The following is a 649-nucleotide window of genomic DNA, read 5'->3' on the forward strand; positions in this document are numbered from 1 at the left end:
TCCGATCAGATCCGTGAGATCCGATCTCTGCCGTCCAACGAACTCCACGTTCTTCGTCAAAACGTTGCGGAACGTCTCCTTCCTGTTCTTCCCCTTAAACGGCGTTCGCCCGAACGCCATCTCGTAGGTCAAAACCCCGAGCGCCCAGAAGTCAACGGCGAACTCGTGGCCGTCTCCCCTCACGATCTCCGGCGCCACGTACTCTTCGGTGCTCGGTCCCCACGAAGGAGTGGGACCTCTCGAATCCCGACATGCTGCTCCGCCGCCTGCCCACGGGGGAAGACACGTGCGGATTTGGCCTTGGTGAGGTGGCGCTTGAGGCCGAAGTCGTCGGCGACGAAGAGCATGATCCTGGTCAGGTTCCTGCGGTGCGAGGGCGGCGGCCGCGGCGGGGACGTGGAGGTCTCGGCGGCGGAGGAGGCGCGCCTCGGCTGGAGTTGGCGGGAAAGGTCGAAGTCGGTGAGGATGACGTGGCCGCCGGAATCGATGAGGACGTTCTCGGGCTTGAGGTCGCGATAGACGATGCTGAGGGCAGTGGAGGTGGGAGAGGGCGGAGAGGATCTCGGAGAGGTAGAAGTCTGATGGCGGAGGAGGAGAAGATCCCGTCGGAGAGAGAAGTGGCGGAGGGAGTTGAGGTCGCCGGCGGGGC

At 64.3% G+C, this 649-nt stretch overlaps 1 protein-coding gene across 1 annotated transcript in view; it reads right to left on the reverse strand.

Moving 5' to 3' along the window:
* Window positions 7–649, reverse strand: part of LOC109841818 (serine/threonine-protein kinase UCN-like) — a gene marked incomplete at its 3' end in the record, with an annotated part of 1001 nt that continues 358 nt past the window's right edge. Inside the window, 6 exon segments of the mRNA XM_020410756.1 lie at window positions 7–210; window positions 212–280; window positions 282–533; window positions 535–576; window positions 578–616; window positions 618–647. Of these exon segments, the coding sequence (XP_020266345.1) occupies window positions 7–210; window positions 212–280; window positions 282–533; window positions 535–576; window positions 578–616; window positions 618–647 (636 nt within the window).

Source organism: Asparagus officinalis, chromosome 5, assembly GCF_001876935.1.
Source record: "Asparagus officinalis chromosome 5, Aspof.V1, whole genome shotgun sequence".
NCBI classification, from domain to species: Eukaryota; Viridiplantae; Streptophyta; class Magnoliopsida; order Asparagales; family Asparagaceae; genus Asparagus; species Asparagus officinalis.